The sequence below is a fragment of the Ictalurus punctatus genome, chromosome 21 (assembly GCF_001660625.3).
Source record: "Ictalurus punctatus breed USDA103 chromosome 21, Coco_2.0, whole genome shotgun sequence".
NCBI lineage: Eukaryota > Metazoa > Chordata > Actinopteri > Siluriformes > Ictaluridae > Ictalurus > Ictalurus punctatus.
In genome coordinates, this window is record NC_030436.2 from 19,672,663 (window position 1) to 19,698,913 (window position 26,251).

Sequence of the window (26,251 nt, forward strand, 5' to 3'; positions counted from 1 at the left end):
CATTTATAGTAAAATCATATTGTATTTTCATTACTTTATATTTTGAAAGCATTTTAACCCCTTTGCATGTCAGATTCCTCTTCTGAATCAACACAGCAGTCCGTCACTACACAGAAATCCACTGCAGGTCAGTCATTCAAGTTTAATGTGCATTATGTTAGAATTGTGTGATGTTCATTTTACTTTGGTCATTTGATTTGGTGTAAGTAACGCAATAACATTTGAGGTGTCTTTTTATTGTTAACCAACCAGCGGGATCGTCCTAAAGGTACATCATTCTGATGTATCATTAATATCAATATCACCTGCATTGTATTTATTCTCATATCATTTGTAAACATAACACTGTCTTGATTGCTAACTGTTCTGACATGTTCTTTATTGTTCACACTTCAGTAGATAGAAAACTGACTCGTATTTGAGGATTCAGGGTTTTTCCCAGCTAACAGAACACATACGACATTCTTTATGTAGCATTACAAAAATAATGTTCAGAAAGACATGTAGCATTATAATTTTCCTAGAACGCTTCTCACATATTGTTCCAGCACTATGGTGACGATAGTGTTAATGTTCCTACAGCTGAAAATGTTGCAGCAAAGAACATTCAGAAATGTTACACAAAAACCTCTTAAACCACCCGGAGAACCGGACCGACTGCACGCTATAGGAACCAGAAGTTCTTCAGAACCAAAAGAACCAAAACACTCAGAAAAGTTTCTGCGAGCTTATTACTGCTAGTTTGTTTTGCAGACATTCCACAACACTAAACGTAACTAGAAATGGAAAAAAGTACTAGCTTTCCTACAACCCAAATTCCAAAAAAGTTGGGACAGTATGGAAAACACAAATAAAAATAGAGGAGTGATTTGTAAATGTACTTTGACTTGTATTTAAACAGAACACGTATAAAGACGTATAAAGGTATTTGATGTTTTACCTAATCAAGTGCATAGCTTTTTTTTTTTTTTTTTTTTTTTTTGAAGATAAACGTTTATTTTGAAATTGATGTGTGCACTTTCCAAAAAAGTTGGGACTGGGCAATTTAGGACTAATAACGATGTGAGAAGTTGAAATAAGAAGGCGATGTGAAACAGGCGAGACAATCGTCTAATAATAGTATATAAGGAACCTCCAAAAAAGGCCTAGTCCTTCAAGAGCAAGGATGGGTTCAGCTTAATAAGTGTTATGAAAAGAAAAGGTGATGTTACACAGGGGTAAACAGTCGACTGTCCCAACTTTTTTGGAGTGTGTTGCAGTCATCAGATTTGAAATGAGTGTACATTTTCATGTGTTAATAATGTCTTTTCAATATAGTACAGGGTGAATTGAATTTTCAAATGACTCTTTTTGTTTGTTTTGTTTTGCATTTTCCATACTGTCCCAACTTTTTTGGAATTGGGATTATACATTAATAAATAAAAATTGGCATTGCTGGCATGTTGCTGTGGTATAAGAGGAATAAAACACTTGTGGGCGTGTAGTTATGGGAACGTCGGAGTGTTAACAGTAACTGCACTTCATCACACCACCTCGTCTCTCAGTATTTTACTATAAGAGCCCCGTCCAACAGTCAGGAACTGTTAATGATCTCATGATCCAATATCTTATCAAATATTAACAGAGACTGTTTTCATTTTATTCAGGATCGCTGCCTACCGTACTGTCAGTCACCGGTGTGTGTGTTTTACTGGCTGGACTGATGGGCTTCTGTCTCTGCGTGTGTATCAGTAAGTCTTTAACTTCATCTTTTAGCAAAATCTTGATGGTGTTGATAATTATGACATGACTGAACGTGTTTTTGTTTCTTAGACAAGCAGGAGACTGAGAGGTGAGACATTTATTGTGTTCAGCTGAACTGCGTATTATTAAATCCTGATTTTATCACATCTAAGCATCTAATAGCCGTGTATATCTGTGTGGATTATCTTCAGCAGATGTAAATTGAACACGACCCACCGTGATCAGGGTACATTTATCACTTTCTTACCAAGCTGGAAAAGTCCAAAAGCCATAAACGACAATTTAACTAAGCACACGTCCACTGAGTTTAAGTAGATTTAAAAGTATTGTTTTTTGTTTTTTTCAGGAGTCATGATGTCCGTGCTCAATATGAATAATGTAAGTAGCATTTCTGTCTTATGAATAATAAAATGTAACTCACTATCAGTTCCAGTTAAGTCATGTTAAGGACTGAAGAATAAGAAAGTCTAACAGACTTTTTTCCTGATGTTTAGTCCGGCTCAGAAGCTGCTGAAACTTATTCTGTGATCAGCTCAGTACCCTTACCGGCCCTGCCTTTAGGTAAATTATACAGTACAAACTCACACACATAACATCACTTACTTAATCGTGCTTTACAATAAACACACAACACATGCACTAAGAGGTAAAGAGTAGAAAGAAATTGGGTTAAAACTACCCCAAACATCCAGTGACTTACCCTGTGGATAATCTATAAGGAGATCTGAACCTTGCAGGCTAATCAAACCTGTAAACAAAGACCGAAGTGGAACTCAGACACTGGATATAATATTAAACAGCTTGCAGAAATGCTCAGGGAAAGCGTAAAACCCCCACTAAGAGTCGAGGTGAAGGAACTGTTTAAATCCACTGAACAAATGAAGGTGAAACACGTAACAGGATCATTCAGTACTCAGGTATTATTAAACACAATCCATTCATTTTTCCAGATGATGGATAATTGTTGTATTTAAGACAGTTTTATAGCATCAAAACATATTTAGGGGTTTTCTCCCTCTTCAAAAAAAAATAAAAATAAAATCTAGTCCAGTAAAGGTTGTAATTATAGAATATACTGATGAAGTGTAATCAATATGTGTAACTAACATTTAGAATTATAACTTAGAAACATAATCTAATAATCAGTATGAGTTAATCCTCCTGTACCTTTCTGCACAGCAATAAATTCACATTAGACATTCGCTGAAACTGCTTTTGTAAGTAAACGACCTTGAGGCCCGATACTGATTATCGAGTTAGGATAGGGCCTCGGGAAGGGAGGCAGATATCAGCTACAGTAGGATGACAGACAGGAGCTCATTGAGACATTGAGAAGGGAGTTTTGGTCAGAGAAAAACAAAAAACAAAAGACTGAGTTTCTGAGTGAAACCTTTTTTATTATTATTTATTTAAAGGAAACCTTGTCCTCATAAAACCTTTTTAAGAAAAGCAACTAACTGCTCATGCTCCACACATCTAAGACATTATATAGACATGAATAATTAATTGTGGGGAAGGAGATTGAAGGTTTGTTTCTAATGAGAAAAGCTAAAACCCCGTCTAAGATGAGCTCGCTGTTGCAGAAAGGTATAAAAGGGCATGTGCGTGTTTGCATAATTTGGACTTTCTGCAGATTGTCTCACTTTACTGTTTCAATAAAGTTTGATTATGTTTTGGCCTCTACAAACCCTTTTGTCTGTGAAGTTTTTTAACTTAGACTGGAAAGATTTTTTCCACTACATAATGCAGCCAAAAGAAACTGTTTTATAATCTGAATGTCATGTCACTATGAGACACTTTAAACTTTACACACGATGTGAATTTTCAGACACCAGTGGAGACATAAAAGTGGATTCTAAGATAACAGTGGTGAGTAGCGTTTTGCTATCAGTTACTGGATAAACTGTTATACTGTTTTATGGTCAGTGTTTCCATATTACAGACTTTGATGGCTTTCTTGGCTTCATTTCTACTGCACAGTCAGGCTTTGTCTGCAGCAGCAGAACTACACATGAAAGCATCACTTTACTTGACAAGTCAACAATACATTTTTATTTAAAAGACACTCCTAACTGCTGACATCTTATTTTGTTTTAACAGGTCGACACGTATCATGTGTACAGCTCCATCCCTGACACACACGTGACCACCAATGACGCAGTGTACAGCCTGCTGCAGATGCACTGATGTATATTACACCTTAATGAATGTAAATAGTTATTTACAGTATTATTCTTATGCCTGTTATGCCTTAACATGTGCTTTAATTGAATAGCTTGCTTTTGGATTTGAAATGAATTGGACTGCTGCTGGCTTGTAACTGCGATGTCACTGAATGGAGCTCAAGACTGAGTCCAGATTAATAAAGAGCTGATGGTTTTACAGTTGCTTCATGAATAAGTTTCGCTAGCACTGACTGGCGTGCTACAAACAATTATTTGCACACACACACACACACACACACACACACAGACATATATATATATATATATATATATATATATATATATATATATATATATATATATATATATATATATATATATATATATAGTTCCACCCAAAGGAAACACTTTATTACTATTGTTTTTTTAAATTATTATTTTACACTCCTACAGCAGTTTCTGAATCTTGCTTTTTTCCATCCACAGCCTTTCTTCAAAACTAGCCTAGTTTGGGGTGAAAATTGTGACCTTATCTCTTAAAGTGATGTAAAGGGGTGTAATAACTTAAAGGTGATGTTTATTCATGCATGCTGTCACTTCTTCTATCTCTAGATTTATATAAAATATAAAACGTTTCATTAAAATGCGCGTTAAGCCGATCACGTGAGCAGTCTGCGTTTCCTGGGGTGCAACGTTAATTGATGTCCCACCAACAACAACAAACCGTATGACGTTAAAAAGGCGACGCGCTGGTTTGCAAATGAAGGCCTTTTAAATACCAGAACAACATGATATTAACACAAATAATATTCGCAAAACATCAGAGGTTTAAACCGCACAAACTCTCCTAATGACGCCGCTGCTATCGAAACAAACATGTACAGCCTAGGACTTGACATAAATGAACCACAGAACCGTTCTGCAGTACCGAGATGTGTCCGCTAGAGGGCAGGGGAGACTTCACTGAACGCCCAGGTGTCGATTTAATACCTAATGCGTGACCGTGCAAAAGTTTGCACACCGTAGGGTGAAACAAAGCAGTAAAGACAAAAACATTGCAGATTTGTAGTAAGAAGGAATTTAGTGTATGTTTCACAGATGTTCCTTAAATATCACAGATAAAATAAAACACATTACAGTGAAAGAGCATCCAAAAGCTGGTATAAAATAATTCATAAATAAACAGTTGTCAGAGACTTTTTTATATTGCAATAAGAAAGACACAAAGTTTTGAACTAATATCACCTGGAACCTTTCATCATAAAATGTCATAATCACTCTGACGATTTTTTTTGTTATTTATCTCATTGTCCTGTCAAAATATACATTCTGTAACTTAAATGGTAAATGTCACACTTATATAGCTCTTTTATCCAAAGCGCTTTACACTGTGTCTCATTCACCCATTCACACACACACACACACAGCAATGGGAGCAGAGCTGCCATGCAAGGCGCTAACTTGCCATCGGGAGCAAATTGAGGTTCAGTGTCTCGCCCAAAGAAACTTCAGCACGTGGAGTCATGTGGGCCGGGAATCAAACCGCCAACCCTACGATTAGTGGACAACACGCTCTACCACCTGAGCCACAACCGCCCCCTTCTTCAAGAAACTTCCTATTTATACCACAGTGCTGCTGAGTTCTGGACTCTGATTGGTCAGAAGGTGTTGATTAGTTTTCTATAACAGCAGCTCTGACTGTAGCACAGTTGCAAATCACAGGTTTATATTGAAGCACTCTTTGTAATACGTTATCGTTTCTATAGTAACCGCTCATTCACTGGGATGATTTTTTGTTTTAATTGTTGGTATGGAGAAGTTTTATGTAAGGATGTGTTTATATATGATTTATGGAAGGAGTCTCCAGTGTCAGAGCTTTGTAACAGTAAAGCTGAAGCTATAAATGGATGAAAATAAATAAATAAAAAGTCTCATTTTTAATAAGTTTCATTTTTAAAGAGGAAAAAACACTTGGGGACGCGCTGTTAGACGAAAAGATTCAAATGTGGGTTAGTAACTGTAAGTCAGCTTCATCTCACCAACCTGCTGTTGATTATTTTCCCAAAACTGCACAACACAGAGTGTTTATTCTTTACTCATGGTTAACGTATTGATGTAGTCGCTGCAGTTTCGCCTCTTTGTGAACTGCACATTGTATAAATGATTTTTATTAATTGATGTCTTTGTGATTTTGCAGATTTGTTCATCTGTAAAGTAATAAACATCTTGCTGAGGGTCAGTTTTCTGTACTGGTCTATAAAAAATACAAACGTTTTGTTCTCACAGGACTGTGAGCGTGTTGAGGTGATGGTGGTGGATATTTAAACCTCATGTGCTCAGGACAAAGTAAAAAAAACTGAGCTGAAATGACAGGTGTATTTTTATGGTAAGCCGTGGTTTTCCTGTGAGCTGGTGTGAGAAAGATCTCTGTCTCGTCTGTGGTCTCACTGTGTATGAGAAATGGTACGGTCTGTCCTCCTAATTTTCTCTTTCTCAAGGTTTGTTTTCATATATGAAGCATTCGTACATATTTATATGTATATTAAATGTAGCTTTACTTCAGCTACGTATGGAGACACTGTGGAGTTTTCAGGTGGACCGTTTTGGGTTTTTCTCCTGATCTAAAATGATCTTTCTCCAGCTATTAAGAAAAAAACATTGCTAAGCATTTAATATCGAGATGTTTAATATTGTTCCACTTAGCGCTTAACGTGAAGCTGTTGTAGTGATGCGTCTCAGATATGTCCGATTGTGCATTTATAAAAAATGATCACTAAATGCACTTCTATAAGTTCAAGATGTCAAGGTTTAAACTTAGCTGATGTTTCCTTTATTACAAAGCATCGGTCTGATTACACGCATGAACCAGCGCATTTTACAAAATAATCCAGCATAATAAAAGCTTTGCTATCTGAAACACAGGATAAATGAATAATGATGTTTATAAAGAACCTGTCTGCATTTCCCCCAGTTTTATTTCATGTACTAACACTAAAGAGAGATGTACACGCAAATAGATCACGCTAATGACATCTGGCAAGTGGGAATGATCTTGAATGCAGTCAAATTTATCATTACAATAAAACAAACCTGTTTCTGAAAAAAAGATCTAGAAAAAAGACAAATTATCTGCCAAAGGAAGACGGTCACATAATCAATCACAGCCAATGGGTCAGGTGATCTACAAACAGGTATAGGCTAGACACGAGACGAGACGAGAGGAGACGAGACGAGAGGAGACGAGACGAGAGGAGACGAGACGAGACGAGACGAGAAGAGACGAGAAGAGACGAGACGAGACGAGAAGAGACGAGACGAGACGAGACGAGACGAGACGAGACGATGGACCAGGGTATAGACGCTTGATACAGTGATAACACTAATACTTCTCAAAGAGTGAATGCCTAGAAAGTCCTTTTAAAGGTGGTGTGATTGTGTGTGAGATTGGATGCAGGTGTGCGTGATTAGAATGAATGAGTGTTCTGGGAATTGCAGTCCATGGGGGCCATGTTTGTAGGCCGCAGTGCAGGATGGGAAATGTAGTCACTGGTTTGCTGTGATATGACAAAGACGAAAATCGAAAAATAGCTTTAATGATCTTTTATTCGGTTTCCTGTAATTTCATAAAAAGAAAATGTGAATAAATTTGACTTTATTCAAGATATTTCTAAAATTCACTTGTTTTTTTTTTAACATTTTGTGCATTTCTTTAAACTTGTGTTAAACAAATTTTAGTCATTTGACAGCTATTAAATATTCTAATAGCAGCATTTCCTCTTGTTTTCAAAAGTCCAGATATTTCAGTGTGACACTGCATACAGTGTGTATTAACTACACAGTTTGATCAAATAAGTTCTGATATTAAACATATTTATGAAGGGAGACTGGAGGTGAAAGTCATTAAGACAGAATCACAATACACAACAAGACAGAAATTGTTATAAGTTAGAGTAATTACAGTGTTGTGTATAGAACTAAACAAACACATTGAAGCTCTTTTTTTAGTTATGTGTAACCTGCTCAGAAGTGAGTGTGTGAACTTGAGCAGTGTGGAGAGCTGAGCGTTCTGTTAAACACTAGACTACGTGGTTTTCCTGTGGCTTAAATGACCTGCTTCCTGATTTTATTACTCTTGAAACGAGTGTCTCGATGCCTTCACTTCATCCAGGAGCTGTGAAATGGCGCTGCTCGTCCTCCTGTTCTTCTTCCATCTGATTCTGGACATTAACTCTCAATGTGAGTCGTTATTGTGGTGCTGTGAGTTCAGTGATTTGTTCTAATAGATGTTTACAAATAATTCTAGAGATTTTGAGAGATACTTCTGCATGTTCAGTTTGATGTTCAGTGTGTGTATTAAGTGGACTGTGTGATTTGTGTGTGTGTGTGTGTGTGTGTGTGTGTGTGTGTGTGTGTGTGTGTGTGTGTGTGTGTGTGTGTGTGTGTGTGTGTGTGGTTGTAGATGTTCCTCAGCCCCGTCTGTCCGTGTCTCCTGAAGTTCTCACAGAGAGAGGATCAGTGCAGATTCACTGTCATGTTCCAGACAATGTTAAAATGTCTCGGTGTCAGTTCTACCCAGAGAGAGACAACACAAATCTAAAACTCTCTCCATCATGTCAGCTCTCAGTCACTGGTTCTGAACTGATCAGGTGGACAGGACGAAGTTCTCCTGGAACACTTCATATTACTTGTTTCTACACTGTGGATAACTCTGTTCGTATTCCTTCTCCTCACTCTCTCCCAGCTCCAGTCACAGTGCTGAGTAAGCTCTACATTACATTTGATGTCTATTACTGTCTGCTTTAATCATGTTTCTAATTCACACTTGAATTTATTACCACAACATGAACGTCTGTAACAGTTAATACCTCTTTTCTACACATCCATTATAGTGCTATTTATTTATTTATATCTTTTATTTATTCCTCTGCAGATCAGAAACCGAGACTAAGCGTCAGTCATGATGGTCAGTTTGATGAATTGAGATTTGTGTGTGAAATATCAGGGTCAGAGTCAGTAACTGCTGATTTTAGCTGTAATCTCTACACTGGAGAAAATCCTCAGCTTTTCCTAATCCAAACATCTCAAAAGGGAAACTCTGTGAAGGTTTGTAGTTTTACAGCACAGAGAGACGCTGTGTTTAATCGTCTGCAGTCAGTAAAGAGTCGTGAAGTGAGCTGTGATTATTCACTGATCTCTGACCCGACTGCTCGCTCTCTAATGAGTGATAAATACAACATGACACGTAAGTTACATTTAATCAAATGACAGAAGTTTTTTTTACTTACCTTACTAACTTTTATGTTTAAACTTATTTACGTGTTTTTCATCAGGTTTCTTTCCTACACCAACACAGCCGTCCATCACTACTGAGAAATCCACTGCATGTGAGTTCATTTTATTTTATTTACTGCTGTTTAGTTCTGTTACACTTTTTTTTATAACTGAAGTTTAATGTGCATTATGTTACACATGTAAGATGTGTTTATTTTATATTACATATTCCTTTTTTTTCACAATATATTTTATGTGTGTAGTTTATTTAGTGACTAAAGAGGAATCAATTTTTGGTTAATTTATTTCTTTAAGTATCACAGTTTAATTCCCAAAACTCAAATACATCTAGAGATTAAAATAGACACGTTACAGTTTAATGTGTTACTTCTTTAGATTTAAAACAAACATGAATGTGTGATCCTGTTCTGGATATGATATTTAGGAAAACAAATATGAATACAAATGTACTCTGAGCTTTCTAAAATCCCACCTGTGCGTTTACACACATGGAAAGAGTTTCAACAGGAATCAGTTTCAACACTTCATTCAGGAATCAGTGACTGACATTGTCCTGGACTCTGTGTGTGTGTGTGTGTGTGTGTGTGTGTGTGTGTGTGTGTGTGTGTGTGTGTGTGTGTGTGTTTGTGTGTGTGTGTGTGTGTGTGTGTGTGTGTGTGTGTGGTTGTAGATGTTCCTCAGCCCCGGCTGTCCGTGTCTCCTGAAGTTCTCACAGAGAGAGGATCAGTGCAGATTCACTGTCATGTTCCAGACAATGTTAAAGTGTCTCAGTGTTATTTCTACCGAGAGAGAGACAACACAAATCTAAAACTCTCTCCATCATGTCAGCTCTCAGTCACTGGTTCTGAACTGATCAGGTGGACAGGACGAAGGTCTCCTGGAACACTTCATATTACTTGTTTCTACACTGTGGATAACTCTGTTCGTACTCCTTCTCCTCACTCTCTCCCAGCTCCAGTCACAGTGCGGTGTAAGCTCTACATTACATGTATCTTTATAATATATGTGCATTCTGTGTATTAATATCTGCATGAATCATAAAATTACATTAATGTTCCTTAATGCTATTTTTGGTGTAATTTATTAATTGATTGATTTTATTTATTCCTCTGCAGATCAGAAACCGAGACTAAGCGTCAGTCATGATGGTCAGTTTGATGTATTCAGATTTGTGTGTGAAATATCAGGGTCAGAGTCAGTAACTGCTGATTTTAGCTGTAATCTCTACACTGGAGAAAATCCTCAGTTTTTCCTAATCCAAAGATCTCAAAAGGGAAACTCTGTGAAGGTTTGTAGTTTTACAGCACAGAGAGACGCTGTGTTTAATCGTCTGCAGTCAGTAAAGAGTCGTGAAGTGAGCTGTGATTATTCACTGATCTCTGACCCGACTGCTCGCTCTCTAATGAGTGATAAATACACCATGATGCGTAAGTTATAATAAATCAAATTATGTATTCCATTACTTTATACCTTTGAATAATTTTAACTCATTTTCATTTCATCCTTTGTCAGATGTCTTTACAACAACAATAACAACAACGACTCAGACATCCACTCCTGTAGAGAAACCCAGTACAGGTTAGTGACTCAGTTTTAATTACATTACATTAGAATTTCGTGGTGTTCATTTTACTTTGGTCATTGTTTTACTGTAGGAACAACAGCAACAACAACAACAGCAACAACAACAATAACAACAACAACAATAAAGAGTGATAAATACAACATGACACGTAAGTTACAATTAATCACATGACTTAATGTTTAATTGAATTACTTTTATACATTTGAATTGTGTGTGAACTTATTTACGTGTTTTTCATCAGGTTTCTTTCCTACACCAACACAGCCGTCCATCACTACTGAGAAATCCACTGCATGTGAGTTCATTTTATTTTATTTACTGCTGTTTAGTTCTGTTACACTTTTTTTTATAACTGAAGTTTAATCTGCGTTGTGTTACACATTTTAAGATGTGTGTATAATGTGTATGTAATATAATGTGTATTAATGTCTGCTTATAATTTAAATTTATATTAAATCAATTGTATTTTCATTACTTTATATTTTGAAAGCATTTTAACCCCTTTGCATGTCAGATTCCTCTTCTGAATCAACACAGCAGTCCGTCACTACACAGAAATCCACTGCAGGTCAGTCATTCAAGTTTAATGTGCATTATGTTAGAATTGTGTGATGTTCATTTTACTTTGGTCATTTGATTTGGTGTAAGTAATGCAATAACATTTGAGGTGTCTTTTTATTGTTAACCAACCAGCGGGATCGTCCTAAAGGTACATCATTCTGATGTATCATTAATATCAATATCACCTGCATTGTATTTATTCTCATATCATTTGTAAACATAACACTGTCTTGATTGCTAACTGTTCTGACATGTTCTTTATTGTTCACACTTCAGTAGATAGAAAACTGACTCGTATTTGAGGATTCAGGGTTTTTCCCAGCTAACAGAACACATACGACATTCTTTATGTAGCATTACAAAAATAATGTTCAGAAAGACATGTAGCATTATAATTTTCCTAGAACGCTTCTCACATATTGTTCCAACACTATGGCGACGACAGTGTTAATGTTCCTACAGCTGAAAATGTTGCAGCAAAGAACATTCAGAAATGTTACACAAAAACCTCTTAAACCACCCGGAGAACCGGACCGACTGCACGCTATAGGAACCAGAAGTTCTTCAGAACCAAAAGAACCAAAACACTCAGAAAAGTTTCTGCGAGCTTATTACTGCTAGTTTGTTTTGCAGACATTCCACAACACTAAACGTAAATAGAAATGGAAAAAAGTACTAGCTTTCCTAGAACCAAAATTCCAAAAAAGTTGGGACAGTATGGAAAACACAAATAATAACAGAGGAGTGATTTGTAAATGTACTTTGACTTGTATTTAAACAGAACACGTATAAAGACGTATCAACGTATTTGATGTTTTACCTAATCAAGTGCATAGCTTTTTCTTTTTTTTTTTTGAAGATAAACGTTTATTTTGAAATTGATGCATGCACTCTCCAAAAAAGTTGGGACGGGGCAATTTAGGACTAATAACGATGAGAGAAGTTGAAATAAGAAGGTGATGTGAAATAGGCGAGACAATCGTCTAATAATAGTATATAAGGAGCCTCCAAAAAAGGCCTAGTCCTTCAAGAGCAAGGATGGGTTCAGCTTAATAAGTGTTATTAAAAGAAAAGGTGATGTTACACAGGGGTAAACAGTCGACTGTCCCAACTTTTTTGGAGTGTATTGCAGTCATCAGATTTAAAATGAGTGTACATTTTCATGTGTTAATAATGTCTTTTCAATATAGTACAGGGTGAATTGAATTTTCAAATGACTCTTTTTGTTTGTTTTTTTGTATTTTCCATACTGTCCCAACTTTTTTGGAATTGGGATTATACATTAATAAATAAACATTGGCGTTTCTGGCACGTTGCTGTGGTATAAGAGGAATAAAACAGTTGTGGGCGTGTTGTTATGGGAACGTCGGAGTGTTAACAGTAACTGCACTTCATCACACCACCTCGTCTCTCAGTATTTTACTATAAGAGCCCCGTCCAACAGTCAGGAACTGTTAATGATCTAATGATCCAATATCTTATCAAATATTAACAGAGACTGTTTTCATTTTATTCAGGATCGCTGCCTACCATACTGTCAGTCACCGGTGTGTGTGTTTTACTGGCTGGACTGATGAGCTTCTGTCTCTGCGTGTGTATCAGTAAGTCTTTAACTTCATCTTTTAGCAAAATCTTGATGGTGTTGATAATTATGACATGACTGAACGTGTTTTTGTTACTTCGACAAGCAGAAGACTGAGAGGTTAGAAATTTATTGTGTTCAGCTGAACTGCGTATTATTAAATCCTGATTTTATCACATCTAAGCATCTAATAGCCGTGTATATCTGTGTGGATTATCTTCAGCAGATGTAAATTGAACACGACCCACCGTGATCAGGGTACATTTATCACTTTCTTACCAAGCTGGAAAAGTCCAAAAGCCATAAACAAAAAACAATTTTAAATTAAAAACTGAAGTAGCTCCACCCACTTCACACAATCACATCACGTCATATATCACTGAAAAGCTGTTTTCTGCTGTAAATGTTAGCTCATGTGACATTATGACATAGATGCCAGTTTCCTTTAGAAATCTTATAAAGATATACAGTAACCTTACGTGTTATCATAAATGACTACCGTGTGAAATGTCTCCTGTTGTTGTGTCTTAAAATTAAGACCTTCCTTGCGAGACAAGAATCTTCACCCTCTGAATTATGAGTAAGTTACATTTTTCTGTATTTCTAGTTTATAATTTATTTTCATATTTGCTCTATATCTCTATTTTATTTATAGTTATACTGCTTGCAAAATGGTTTACTGTACTTCCTACTTCATAATATCATTATATTACCCTTCTACTATCCTACATATCCTACTACTCTTTATTTTTATATTTTATTATTATAAGATATTACCCTTATAATCTCTTAATTCTCCTTTTTATTATTCTTATAAAGTTATAATGTTGTGTGTGTGAGAGAGAGAGAGAGAGACGGAGAGTGTGTGTGTGTGTGTTATGTCTACATTCCCGCCCTTGACTGTACGAGAGAGTGTGTGTGTGTGTTTGCACTCCTCAGCTCTTATACTTCGTTTTGACTTTTTGACTAATAAACCATAGTGTGTTACTCTTAAAGTGTGTATCCAATTCGTCAATATCTGCCTAATACCGCTTCTGTGTGTCTAGGTGCCCGTCGTCATTTTTCCTTCTCTCCTTTACTGGAGGGGCTGGATTTGAATCTGACCATTCTTCCCTCTTCTCACCTGTCAGTCCACCCTACTCTCAGTGGTCTCCTTATTTCACCTTTGCTGACTATCCCATGTCCCCAGGACACACCCTATTTTCTTCCCCCTACCGCTCTCCTCAAGATTACGCACCCACCAGTCCTGTGAATTATCAATAAAATTACATATTACTCACACTAGGTCTCCCTCATGTTTATTTCATGTCATTTTTATCCACAACAGATGTTAGGTCTCAACAGATTTACAGGTGAACACTAATCAGCTTTATGAAGTATTAATAAATCATTTTAAAAAATAATAATAATATTACACTGAAAAGTCCAACCACAATGTATTAAATCCACTTAATCTTAATAAAAGAAATAAATAAAAGCACTGTATGTAATTAAACAGCTACTGGTGTAAATTAATCTTTTTTAAAAATGCTTTTTATTTCAAAGCACTTCAGTGTTTTTGCTGGTTTTTTTTTTTTTTTTTTTTTTTTTTTTTTACTAGAAGTTAAAGCTGAATGTGTGTGTGAACTGTTCCCCCTGCAGACGGTGATGAGGTTTACACAGAGGTGATGTACACACTCTCCTCTCAGCAGTTCTCAGAGGAAACACAGCTCCTTTCAGCTTCCTCTGAATGATGGACACTGAACAGCTTCTGTCTTCTGTCTCAGTTTAAAGTCTGAACTCAATAAACTCTTATTTGTTAAATAACACAAATGTTCCTAACAATTCATTTGATTCTCATGAATGCTTGTCACAGTCTGCCTTTATCATGAACCGTGTGTTTTCTAAAGGAAATCTGCAGGGTGAACTATTTTACTGTTGAATTTGAAACGCACAATAAATCATTTAATCAGAGATGCACTTTAAATCATCCGAGTATTGCTTCTTTATCTTTTATCTTCTTATACAGCCTATCTGTGTGGATTAATTTTATTGGTCTTGCTTTGTTGTTTTATTTTTATATTTGAGGCAGGATCACATCTGTAATTATTTATTTAACATGTACATGTATTCTTAAATCTAGAACAGTCACAGTTGTTTATGTGATAATGAACAGGTTTTGTTTTTTCCTTAAAGAATCTGTACATGTACAACATTATATTATAATCACATGGGAAATCATCTGTCCTCATTTACTGTATAAAAACTAATGTACTAATGAATACTTATTTACAGATTTACTCAATGTGATATCTTAAATGTTTTGGAGATATTAATGCCAATAAATAACTATTTTAAAACAGCTCACTCAGTATTATGGAACTGCAGTAATTGTGTTGAAGTTAATCCAAGTATGTAGAAAAAAATTAAAATAATTTTTAAAAAAAAATAATAAAAACTTTACTGAGCAGATTCTGGGGCGTTGTCTCCCCCTAGGGGGTGAAATAAATACTGCCGTTAAACCAGAGAAGAAGGAACAGTGAGGGCAGTTCTGTAATCATAGTCAGGATTAAATGAATGAATGTTGGCTCTCCCTAGTCTATAAATGAAGTACTGATATTAAACATCTTCATGAGGGAAGCCTGGAGGTGATGCAGTGATGATGTGGAGTGATGGGTCAAAGAAAAAGTTTGCTGTGTTGTGTTGTGTTATACTTATTGCATCTGGTTCACTTGTACAACATCTGTTTATTGTCTTGTATCTTGTCTGTGTACAGTGGTTAATGTTCTGCTTCTGCATTCTGATATTTTGATCGTAATGTGTGGTTTTGTTCATAATGTGTGGTTTTCTGTGAATAAATTTCCAGCACTGACAGTTTAAAGGTCTACTGTATCAAAGAACCTGACAACATACTGTGTCATAAATATTAAACCTTTACCTAATGTGAATTCTATATGTATTTAGAGTATTTGTGCCATTCATTCCTTAGTGAAATAGTAAAAAAATAAAATAAAATCATGCTGTCTGTTAAAATTTCAGCAAAGATGAGTCAGGAGACTGAACTGATCTTCAGATTGTCTAGATTTATTTGCACACTTGTAATGTCTACAAATTTTGATTTAAAATGTTTGATTTAAACAAATAATCAAAAATTGGTCAGTTTACACCAGTCTATTTGTGTACCAGGGCTAGTGGAACAATCTAGAAAATATTAGCGATATAAGTGACAGAACAGCAGCTGAAAATAGCAGGAATGAGTCAGCAAATAACAGGTTTAATTTCTCTATATGCTGATGATGTAATCTCGTGATGATGCACCCTTTACAGTCTTGCAGACTGGGTAAAGAGAGGAGTTGGACGTCTGTCTTCAGGGGAGTTGTATTGATTGGCTATTATTTAATGCATAGATGAGAATGACCTGTGAGAAGAATGGGATCCATGTCCAGAACACTACAGTCATTTTTATCCTCAGACCAAAGTGGGTGAGAAAGAATCAGCACTGGATGAGAATGATCCATTTATACATTTCCCCCAAAAAAGTCCAACCCAAGAATATTATTCATTTTCCCATATAAAAACTAAGATGAGATGCTATGAGGGTTTTAAGCCGTGGTGATGCTGACCAAAATAAAGTGAACTGAAAGTGAAGATGACTAAATGCAGAATGAATGCAGCCTGTTGGCTCCCCGTAGTGGAGAAAATAAGTACTGATATTAAACATCTTTATGAAGAGACACTGGCGGTGGTGCAGTGATGGTGCAGGTGAACTACTGAAAGTCAGTCAGACAGAATCACAATACACAACAGCATGTCAAACAACACAATGTTATTAAACACAATCGGTTCATTTTTCAAGCTGATGGATAATTGTTGTATTTAAGACTTTTTTATAGCATCAAAACATATGATTTAAGGGTTTTCCTCCCCCTTCAAATAAAATAAATAAATCAATAAATCTAGTCCAGTAAAGGGTATAATTATAGAATATACTGATAAAGTGTAATCAATATGTATAACTAACATTTAGAATTATAACTTAGAAGTTGGTGTGTAACTGCTAACAGCACCGATTGTCAGATAGAAGCTGTAACTGTGCTTCCTTGTTGCTATGAGCCGTACTCTTTTTGCTAGATTAAAACAAATTCCGGTATTCAGTTTCGGTCGGGAGTTGCTCGTTCACGCGACTACTCTTTGTTTTGCTAATTAAAGAGGCGTGCTCAGCTGAAACACATCGGTACTTATTAATTAAGAAACGCTGAGGCGGAAGCGTCAGCCCTTGTCGTGTGAAGACCGAGCTCGTGTAAAGACTTGCGAGTCTACCTGCGCGAGTCCACCGAGCAAGGACACCGACAAGACACCACACGTGCTGCTAAGTATACTTTTCTCCCTTTATTCCTCTTACTGTTACCTGTTTTCACAAACTAACATGTGTCATCAGTTCATCCCTGTTATTTGCCACAGGCGCAGACCGTGGCATTCTCCCAGAAACATACGCAACTTGGACAACCTGCGCTCTCTGAATGCCGCCTCTGTAGGTTCCATCTCATTCTCAGTCGGACTTTGGAACTGCCAATCTGCTGTCAACAAGGCAGATTTCATTTCTGCATTCGCAACCCACTCCAATCTCAGCGTGCTGGCTCTGACTGAGAACTGGATCCAGGCTGAGAACACTGCCACACCCGCTGCCCTGGCCTCCGACTTCAACTTCTCCCATACCTCACGCCCCAACAGGCGAGGGGGTGGTACAGGTTTGCTTCTCTCCAAAACATGGAAATTTACCTGCCTTTCTCCCTCTTGCTCATACACATCCTTTTGAATTTCATGCTGTTACAGTCACTGACCCTGCCAAAATGCACTTTCTTGTTGTTTACCATCCTCCAGGTCAACTGGGGAAATTCATCGATGAATTTGACATGCTACTGTCCACCATCCCAGATGATGGAACTCCTCTTCTGGTCCTTGGTGATTTCAACATTCATCTACACAAGCCACATGCAGCTGACTTTCTTGCTCTCCTTCCCACATTTGACCTCAAGCAGTTCATCACACCAGCAACCCACAAAGCCGGTAAACAGCTTGACCTTATCCTCACACGTAATTGCACCACAAATAATCTTCTCATTACTCCTCTCCACACCTCTGACCACTTCTTTATCCAGTTCTCTATTTCTCTCCCCTCACCACCATCAGTGTCTCCTCCCTCTATCTCTTTTTGTCGCAATCCTCGCTCCCTTTCCCCCTCACATTTCTCCTCCGTTGTCACTACCTTACTTCCCTCCGAAAGCCACCTTTCCTCACTTGACCTAAACACCGCAACCGACATGCTATGTTCCACTCTAACATCTTCTCTTGACAGCATATGCCCCCTAAACTCCAGACATGCTCGCACATCACCCTCTAGTCCTTGGCTCTCAGAAGCTCTGCGTAGCAAACGGGCCAATCTAAGAGCATCTGAAAGGAAATGGCGCAAATCAAACAACCCAATTGACCTAACCAATTACCAAACAATTCTCTCTTCTTTTTCCAATAGCATCTCCATTGCTAAAGCCACATTCTACCAAGAGAAGATTCTTAGTTCTCCCAACACCTGCATTCTTTTCAAAACCTTTTCCTCTCTACTCTGTCCCCCTCCTCCCCCTTCCCTTACTTCTCTCACTGCAGATGACTTTGCAACTTTCTTTACCAACAAGGTTACATCAATCAGAAACCTGTTCTCAGCCCCAGACACACATAGACTGACTCCTCCTCTGGGTAACTCCCAACTGACTTCCTTCTCTCTCCTCTCAGAGACTGATGTCTCTAAACTCCCCCTCTCTAGCCATCCCACAACCTGTCCTCTTCCCCTTTCTCACCTTCTTCAGTCCATCTCTCCCACAATATTACCTGCACTCACACACATCTTTAACACATCGCTCTCTACTGGCACATACCCTACATCATTTAAGCAAGGCCGGGTTACCCCACTGCTTAAAAAACCATCACTCAACCCTGCTATAGTTGACAACTACAGACCTGTTTCCCTACTCCCTTTTCTTTCAAAAACTCTTGAAAGAGCCGTTTTTAATCAACTCTCAAATTTTCTCACAAAGAACAACCTCCTGGACACCAAGCAGTCTGTCTTCAAGAGCAACCACTCCACGGAGACTGCTCTGTTTTCCGTCACTGAAGCCTTACGACTAGCAAGAGCAACCTCTATATCATCTGTCCTCATCCTACTTGACCTCTCTGCTGCTTTCGACACTGTGAACCATCAGATTCTCCTGTCAACTCTCTCCAGCCTGGGCATCACTGGAATGGTTCTGCGCTGGGTGGAATCCTATCTCTCTGACAGATCCTTCAAGGTATCATGGAGGGGAGGTATTTCTGAAACTCAGCAACTCGCAACTGGTGTTCCACAGGGGTCAGTTCTAGGTCCACTCCTATTTTCAATCTACACTACATCTCTAGGGCAGGTGATTGAGTCTCATGGCTTTGCATATCATTGCTATGCTGATGACACCCAGCTCCACTTGTCCTTCCAGCCTGACGATCCATCCGTCTCTGCACGCATCTCTGCTTGCCTTTCGACATCTCGGTCTGGATGAAGGAATACCATCTTAAACTTAACCTGGCAAAATCTGAGCTTCTCGTCATCCCAGCCTGTCCCTCAATCAACCACAACCTCACTGTACAGCTCGACTCACTCACACTCATGCCAACCAGGACGGCCAGGAACCTTGGGGTGATTCTTGATAATGGCTTGACCTTTGCAGACCATATCTCAGCAACTGCAAGGTCCTGTAGGTTCATCCTTTACAGCATCAAGAAAATCCGACCCTACATCACCAAACAGGCTACACAGATACTAGTCCAGAAATTAACCTGAGCGCTATGCTAGCACTGACTGGCGTGCTACAAACAATTATTTGCATCCATTAAAAAAAAAAAAGTTCCACCCACTTCGTAGAATCACATCATGTCAACATGTTATTATGACAAACATACTGGATATGTCAGTTTCCATTATACACCTTATAAAAACACACTAAAGTGGAAACTGAATAAATGTGCTAAAACACACTGACTACTCATCATAATAAAATAAATAAAACTGTAATTGTATTGCTACCTGTGCAAAGGAAACACTTTATTATCATTATTATTATTATTATTATTACACTCCTACAGCAGTTTATGAATCTTACTTTTTTCCAGCCACAGCCTTTCTTCAAAACTAGCCTAGTTTGGGGTGAAAATTGCGACCTTATCTCTTAAAGTGATGTAAAGGGGTGTAATAACTTAAAGGTGATGTTTATTCATGCATGCTGTCACTTCTTCTATCTCTAGATTTATATAAAATATAAAACGTTTCATTAAAATGCGCGTTAAGCCGATCACGTGAGCAGTCTGCGTTTCCTGGGGTGCAACGTTAATTGATGTCCCACCAACAACAACAAACCGTATGACGTTAAAAAGCGACGCGCTGGTTTGCAAATGAAGGCCTTTTAAATACCATAACAAGATGATATTAACACAAATAATATTCGAAAACATCACAGGTTTAAACCGCACAAACTCTCCTAATGACGCCGCTGCTATCTAAACAAACATGTATAGCCTAGGACTTGACATAAATGAACCACAGAACCGTTCTGCAGTACCGGGATGTGTCCGCTAGAGGGCAGGAGAGACTTCACTGAACGCCCAGGTGTCGATTTAATACCTAATGCGTGACCGTGCAAAAGTTTGCACACCCGTAGGGTGAAACAAAGCAGTAAAGACAAAAACATTGTAGATTTGTAGTAAGAAGGAATTTAGTGTATGTTTCACAGATGTTCCTTAAATATCACAGATAAAATAAAACACATTACAGTGAAAGAGCATCCAAAAGCTGGTATAAAATAATTCATAAATAAACAGTTGTCAGAGACTTTTTTATATTGCAATAAGAAAGACGCAAAGTTTTGAACTAATATCACCTGGAACCTTTCATCATAAAATGTCATAATCACTCTTTGACCATTTTTTTGTTATTTATCTCATTGTCCTGTCAAAATATACATTCTGTAACTTAAATGGTAAATGTCACACTTACATAGCTCTTTTATCCAAAGCGCTTTACACTGTGTCTCATTCACCCATTCACACACACACACACACCAATGGGAGCAGAGCTGCCATGCAAGGCGCTAACTTGCCATCGGGAGCAAATTGAGGTTCAGTGTCTCGCCCAAGGAAACTTCAGCACGTGGAGTCATGTGGGCCGGGAATCAAACCGCCAACCCTACGATTAGTGGACAACACGCTCTACCACGTGAGACACAACCGCCCCCATCTTCAAGAAACTTCCTATTTATACCACAGTGCTGCTGAGTTCTGGACTCTGATTGGTCAGAAGGTGTTGAATAGTTTTCTATAACAGCAGCTCTGACTGTAGCACAGCTGCAAATCACAGGTTTATATTGAAGCACTCTTTGTACTACGTTATCGTTTCTATAGTAACCGCTCATTCACTGGGATGATTTTTTGTTTTAATTGTTGATATGGGGAAGTTTTATGTACGGATGTGTTTATATATGATTTATGGAAGGAGTCTCCAGTGTCAGAGCTTTGTAGCAGTAAAGCTGAAGCTATAAATGAATGAAAATAAATAAATAAAAAGTCTCATTTTTAATAAGTTCCATTTTAAAAGACGAAAAAACACTTGGGGATGCGCTGTTAGACGAAAAGATTCAAAGTTGGCTTAGTAACTGTAAGTCAGCTTCATCTCACCAACCTGTTGTTGATTATTTTCCCAAAACTGCACAACACAGAGTGTTTATTCTTTACTCATGGTTAACGTATTGATGTAGTCGCTACAGTTTTGCCTCTTTGTGAACTGCACATTGTATAAATGATTTTTATTAATTGATGTATTTGTGATTTTGCAGATTTGTTCATCTATAACGTAATAAACATCTTGCTGAGGGTCAGTTTTCGGTACTGGTCTATAAAAAATACAAACGTTTTGTTCTCACAGGACTGTGAGCGTGTTGAGGTGATGGTGGTGGATATTTAAACCTCATGTGCTCAGGACAAAGTAAAAAAAACTGAGCTGAAATGACAGGTGTATATTTATGGTAAGCCGTGGTTTTCCTGTGAGCTGGTGTGAGAAAGATCTCTGTCTCGTCTGTGGTCTCACTCTGTATGAGAAATGGTACGGTCTGTCCTCCTAATTTTCTCTTTCTCAAGGTTTGTTTTCATATATGAAGCATTCATACATATTTATATGTATATTAAATGTAGCTTTACTTCATCTACGTATGGAGACACTGTGGAGTTTTCAGGTGGACCGTTTTGGGTTTTTCTTCTGATCGAAAATGATCTTTCTCCAAATATTAAGAAAAAAACATTGCTAAGCATTTAATATCGAGATGTTTAATATTGTTCCACTTAGCGCTTAATGTGAAGCTGTTGTAGTGATGCGTCTCAGATATGTCCGATTGTGCATTTATAAAAAATGATCACTAAATGCACTTCTATAAGATCAAGATGTCAAGGTTTAAACTTAGCTGATGTTACCTTTATTACAAAGCATCGGTCTGATTAGACGCATGAACCAGCGCATTTTACAAAATAATCCAGCATAATAAAAGCTTTGCTATCTGAAACACAGGATAAATGAATAATGATGTTTATAAAGAACCTGTCTGCATTTCCCCCAGTTTTATTTCATGTACTAACACTAAAGAGAGATGCACACGCAAATAGATCACGCTAATGACATCTTGGCAAGTGGGAATGATCTTGAATACAGTCAAATTTATCATTACAATAAAACAAACCTGCTTCTAGACTTTTTTTCACTAATTTCAAGTTTTAAATTTTCTGTTGTCAGAAGATTTTGTTCATTTAAAAAAAGATCGAGAAAAAAGACAAATTATCTGCCAAAGGAAGACGGTCACATAATCCTTGTAATGAAGGTTAGGACACAAGTGCAGATAAAGACTTTTAATAAAGAGAGGCAGGCAGACAAATCCAAATCATGCGACAATAGCGTGGTCGAAAAAACAGCCAATGGGTCAGGCGATCTACAAACAGGTATAGGCTCGAGACGAGACGAGACGAGACGAGACGAGACGATATTAAACATATTTATGAAGGGAGACTGGAGGTGAAAGTCATTAAGACAGAATCACAATACACAACAAGACAGAAATTGTTATCAGTTAGAGTAATTACAGTGTTGTGTATAGAACTAAACAAACACATTGAAGCTCTTTTTTTAGTTATGTGTAAACTGCTCAGAAGTGAGTGTGTGAACTTGAGCAGTGTGGAGAGCTGAGCGTTCTGTTAAACACTAGACTACGTGGTTTTCCTGTGGCTTAAATGACCTGCTTCCTGATTTTATTACTCTTGAAACGAGTGTCTCGATGCCTTCACTTCATCCAGGAGCTGTGAAATGGCGCTGCTCGTCCTCCTGTTCTTCTTCCATCTGATTCTGGACATTAACTCTCAATGTGAGTCGTTATTGTGGTGCTGTGAGTTCAGTGATTTGTTCTAATAGATGTTTACAAATAATTCTAGAGATTTTGAGAGATACTTCTGCATGTTCAGTTTGATGTTCAGTGTGTGTATTAAGTGGACTGTGTGATTTGTGCGTGTGTGTGTGTGTGTGTGTGTGTGTGTGTGTGTGTGTGTGTGTGTGTGAGATTTGTGTGTGTGGTTGTAGATGTTCCTCTCCCAGCTCCAGTCACAGTGCTGAGTAAGCTCTACATTACATTTGATGTCTATTACTGTCTGCTTTAATCATGTTTCTAATTCACACTTGAATTTATTACCACAACATGAACGTCTGTAACAGTTAATACCTCTTTTCTACACATCCATCATAGTGCTATTTATTTATTTATATCTTTTATTTATTCCTCTGCAGATCAGAAACCGAGACTAAGCCTCAGTCATGATGGTCAGTTTGATGTATTCAGATTTGTGTGTGAAATATCAGGGTCAGAGTCAGTAACTGCTGATTTTAGCTGTAATCTCTACACTGGAGAAAATCCTCAGCTTTTCCTAAACCAAACATCTCAAAAGGGAAAATCTGTGAAGGTTTGTAGATTTAAAGCACAGAGAGACGCTGTGTTTAATCGTCTGCAGTCAGTAAAGAGTCGTGAAGTGAGCTGTGATTATTCACTGATCTCTGACCCGACTGCTCGCTCTCTAATGAGTGATAAATACACCATGATGCGTAAGTTATAATAAATCAAATTATGTATTCCATTACTTTATACCTTTGAATAATTTTAACTCATTTTCATTTCATCTTTTGTCAGATTTCTTTACAACAACATCAACAACAACAACAACAACAACAACGACTCAGACATCCACTCCTGAAGAGAAACCCAGTGCAGGTTAGTGACTCAGTTTTAATTACATTACATTAGAATTCCGTGGTGTTCATTTTACTTTGGTCATTGTTGTACTGTAGGAACACAAAAAAAATCAGTGTGTGTAGTTTATGTAAATATTTGTGTGCATCAGATTTGAGTCTGGTAACGACGCCACCATCCACAGCTACGGAGGAACCTACAGCAGGTCAGTTTATTCCTTCTTCCACCACTGTTTAGTCCTTTTAAATAATAACACTTGTATTTATTATGTCCTTTATTATATGTTGTGTATTTGTTTTAAGCTTCTCCAGTTTTTTCAACTCCTCTGATCACCACAAGACACACAGCGACTCGTAAGTTTACTGTGTAGTAGGTCTTACTATGAAACTAGAAAGACTTTAAAACACCAGACACACACCTTTAAAACAGTTCCTGCTGTAACAGTTAATGCATTCGACTTGTTATATACTGTAGTGTATATTGCTGGAGTGAACTTTGTGCAGTTTTACTATGAGAATGTCCATTCATGGATTTATATTATTCATATCAGTTATAACCGGAGAATTCTTTCCTGTAGCTGAAAGTACCAGAGTTACACAAAATCATCATCACAACACAACCAGTGCTCCTAACAGTGAGTCACTAACTCATATATAACAGTGATAGCACACTTAGCACCTAGAATTAAAATAAGCCCGTTTATCATGTTTATTTCCTGCAGTACAGTAAATTAGTCTAAACGTTTATCTCAGATTTTGCCTTTTTTTGTTAGATTTGTCTTCTCCACCAACGCCGTCATCCACAACTAAAGAGAAAACTGATTCCGGTTAGTTTTTAATGAAAAAAACATTTTATAATCGCCATTAATGTACATTATCTATCAATTTTGAATTGTATTATTAGATTATTCGTTCTCATTTCTACAGATGTACAACAATAATTTTCTTATTTATTATTATAAATTATTTGAATTCTTTACATGTATTTGCTTTTCCTTTTGTTAGCGTTGTCTACTGTATCAACATCGCAAACCACACCTAAAGATAAATCTACAGGTGAGTTCATTTCTTCAGATACCACTGTTTATATCTTTCAGTTACGATATGATCTTTTTTATATTGAATAGATTGTAATTCTCTCTGTAGCTTCTCCAGTTTCTATTTCGATTGTGAACCCCACAAGTGGCCCAAAAAGTAGTGAGTAACAATACAAATTTGTTATTTTAAATTATTAATCCCACCTAGAAGAATATCAGTGTGATATAACTTTGTTTGGATTATAAATAACCTCCTGTTCCTTCAGCAGATTTATAGATTGTATTTCACCCCACCCCCCCTTTCCCTCAACTTATATAGAATACAGTTTATAAGACAAACTTCTATGCTGCAGTATAGTGAACTATAGTGTGCAGCTTAATTATCATCAGGGTATTTATGAGGTTTTTTTGTTGTTTTTTTTACCAACAGCAGGATTCTCCTAAAAGTCCATCATTCTGATATATCATTAATATCACATCTACGAACCGGCATTGTATTTATCATCATCATTTGTGAACTTAACATTTTGTTGATTGCTAACGGTTCTGAAATGTTCGTTCAAAACAAGATACCCTGTGTAGTTCTGTGATATTTGGAGGATTCAGGGATTTACCCAGCTAACAGAAGACATACGAATGTTTAATTATGTATGCAACAAGATGAACTGTAACATTACAAAAAGAATGTTCAGGAAGATGTGTCGTAAAGTTTGGCCTTATAATTTTCCTTGGATGCTTCTCACATTATGGCAACGTTAGTGTTAATGTTCCTACAACTGCAAAAAAACAACTTCTTAAAACACCCAGAGGACCTGACTGACTGCACGCTACAGGAACCAAAAGTACTTAATATAAAACATTCAGAAAGTTTCTGTTTTGCAGACATTCCACAACACTAACTGGAACTAGAAATGGAAAAAAGTACTAGCTGTCCGTCATTAATAAATAAATATTGTA

General features: G+C 37.2%; 1 protein-coding gene across 10 annotated transcripts in view; it reads left to right on the forward strand.

Moving 5' to 3' along the window:
* Positions 1-26,251, forward strand: part of LOC108254731 (uncharacterized) — a 78,495-nt gene that overhangs the window by 2,161 nt on the left and 50,083 nt on the right. For 6 of the 10 annotated variants that reach the window (XR_008393141.1, XM_053673918.1, XM_053673922.1 and 3 more), the window contains exons 2-8: positions 24,199-24,279; positions 24,410-24,463; positions 24,561-24,611; positions 24,836-24,892; positions 25,031-25,084; positions 25,263-25,313; positions 25,404-25,454. Coding sequence is in view for 9 of the 10 variants with exons in the window: in XM_053673918.1 (XP_053529893.1) it covers positions 24,199-24,279; positions 24,410-24,463; positions 24,561-24,611; positions 24,836-24,892; positions 25,031-25,084; positions 25,263-25,313; positions 25,404-25,454 (399 nt within the window). In the remaining variant the exon portion in view is untranslated. Of the gene's footprint in view, positions 1-23,807; positions 24,114-24,198; positions 24,280-24,409; positions 24,464-24,560; positions 24,612-24,835; positions 24,893-25,030; positions 25,085-25,262; positions 25,314-25,403; positions 25,455-26,251 lie in introns of those variants that run through there. The other 4 variants (XM_053673917.1, XM_053673923.1, XM_053673924.1 and 1 more) reach the window with 4 other exon arrangements.